Source organism: Halyomorpha halys, unplaced genomic scaffold, assembly GCF_000696795.3.
Source record: "Halyomorpha halys isolate HHAL.00 unplaced genomic scaffold, Hhal_1.1 Scaffold674.1, whole genome shotgun sequence".
NCBI classification, from domain to species: Eukaryota; Metazoa; Arthropoda; class Insecta; order Hemiptera; family Pentatomidae; genus Halyomorpha; species Halyomorpha halys.
The window spans coordinates 520,302-522,670 of record NW_027106114.1 but is presented as its reverse complement, the minus strand read 5'-3'; the positions used below and the strand labels follow the sequence as shown (position 1 = coordinate 522,670).

Below are 2,369 nucleotides of genomic sequence, written 5' to 3'. Positions count from 1 at the left end.
ATTGTCACCACTAACTATTTTTTTTTTAATGTCAGATATAAAAACACACTGGAGCTAAACTGACTAGTTTTTGCATTGGCGCTCGTGTTGGCCATTCACAAGCAGTTTTCATTCACAAATTAAAAAGATTTGTCCAATATTTGCGCAACATTCAACCAGCGCACCTATTGCCCATAGGCTTCTTATTTTTGCCTCAATATAATGCGTATAACTTCTAATAAGAATAAGTTCTGACCGGAAGGGGACGGAATTTTATAGGAAGCGATCCTTTTAAAAGGGATTATCATTTTTCACGGTGGCACCGTGGTAAGGCACGATGGTACTAACTCCAAGGAGTCATCCGAGTTTGAATCAGGCTGGGCAGAAAATAGTTTACTGATACACTGTAACTGTGACACAACCCTGTGGGTTCTGAAGCCCACCTGTCTGGCGGTCGAGAGTGATTCTGACCAAATCAACTCCATGTATTACCGTTGGTCTAGTAACAGTACTTCCTTGCAAAGTACTGAACCCCTGACCCTTCATGGGTTGTAGTTACAGATTCAGTTATTTATTCACATAGTTACAGATTTTATTTTTAAAAATGTCATCTGGTTCTCCTGGGATGTTTAGATTCTTCGTTTAAATTATTTCTTTTTTAATGTACCTCGTTTATTGGCGGAAGAACAGGTCGAGGTCTTTCACCCAAGAGGATCGCATGTCGGAAATTGGACGTCAACAGAGACCTGGAGGGGGCTTTGGTATATAGGGACATCCTCTGGAGTCCTCCAGCAGGTCTCAGTCTAAAGTCAGTCGAAATGAAGTCATTCCTTGTAGTCATCGCTCTCTCAGCGCTCATTGCTCTAGCTAAGGTCAGTATTAAGTAGTAATTTCTCTAAGTTGCAGTCTCTGGGTTATTCGCTTTACCTATTAATAGAATAATAAAAAATAAATAAACATGAGCTATGGATGACATATATAAGAACGAAATCCAGTTGAAGAACTCTATTCACAAAAGGGTTTAACTTAATTCAGTCATGGTCATGAAAGAAGCTTCGGTAGGCTGATTATAAAGGATTTGCAATTTTTCTTGAATACATGTTCGTAATGTGCTAACATTGTCGTTTTCAGTATAGTCAACGCGAATAAAAAGTTAACAGCTCATTTTCGATTAATTATTTAATGTTCATAAAACAAACTATTTAAGTTAATTAACATTATTATGGGGGAGTGCGGGTAGCCCCAGGGTAAGGCGCGTGGCTACGAACTCCAAGGATCCGAGTTCGAATCCGGCTGGGCAGAAAATGATTTTCTGTTAGACTGTAGCTGTGAGTCAACTCCTGTAGGTTCTGGAGCCCTCCTGGGGTCCAGCCAGCCTCTTAAATTAGGTACCCTTAATTGGTAAAAATCGAGTCGAGCATGATTCTGACCAAATCACCTTGCATAACCTTTGATCTAGTAACAGTACTCCCTTACAAAGTACTGAACCTCTGACCCTTCATGGGTTGTAAGCAGTACAGATTTTAATTTAATTTTTTTACCATTATTATGGAGAAGTTAACCTATGAATCTACCTATAAGATGATCAACGCAACTCTTTAAATTAAAATTTGGTATGATGATTCAGGGTTGTATTCGTAATTTGAACTGCGCATTCAGAGTCCAATTGATCCTTGAAAAATTAGATTATGACTAATATCAAGGGATAACTCAGATGGTTGGAGCTTAATATTGACAAAAAAGTCTCCGACAACAAACGCCCGTGAAGATTGCAGACCTTTCTCAATCAGTGCCTGCCTTATAGACAAGAATCTGATTAATTGAGTATTACAGTAAGATTTGAATAGAATTAGTTTCTTAACACGAACAATAAGCCAAAATTACTTGAGTAATAACAATGCTACTTGCTATTTTTTTTACATTCGGTCCGGCGAAAAAATTAGCTTCTAATATTGGTCAGCAATCGTTTTCAACCCTCTATTTAATACAAGACTAAAACTAATCATAGGGAGTGAGGTGGCTCAGTGAGTAAGGACGCTGTGCTATATATTACCAGGAACCCGGGTTCCAATCTGGCTGTGTCAGATTATTATTTATTCTGTTCTTGTAGTCGTGAGTAAATCCTGTGGGTTTGAGAATCATCCTGGGGCCCACTCAGCATAAAGTAGGTACTCCTAATTGGGAAAAAATTTGGTGGTTGGTTGTAATCTTGAACGAAGGAGGTGTACCTACATCAACAGCATCTCCTTACCAAGTACTTTCCTCTGACCATGGATTGTACTCGTACAGATTTTAATTTTTTTATTTGATATACAATAGGATAATTGAGACTCTACTGTACCTCTAACATGTACCAATCCTATTATCCGATGTTAGGTCAATTTATTTGT

At 38.3% G+C, this 2,369-nt stretch overlaps 1 protein-coding gene across 1 annotated transcript in view; it reads left to right on the top strand.

Moving 5' to 3' along the window:
• The first annotated feature begins 718 nt into the window (after positions 1 to 718).
• The window catches only part of LOC106685252 (general odorant-binding protein 19d), a 9,978-nt gene continuing 8,327 nt past the window's right edge, over positions 719 to 2,369 (top strand). Inside the window, exon 1 of the mRNA XM_014427815.3 lies at positions 719 to 851. Within this exon, the coding sequence (XP_014283301.1) occupies positions 798 to 851 (54 nt within the window). The 5' untranslated portion in view covers positions 719 to 797. The remainder of the gene's footprint in view (positions 852 to 2,369) is intronic.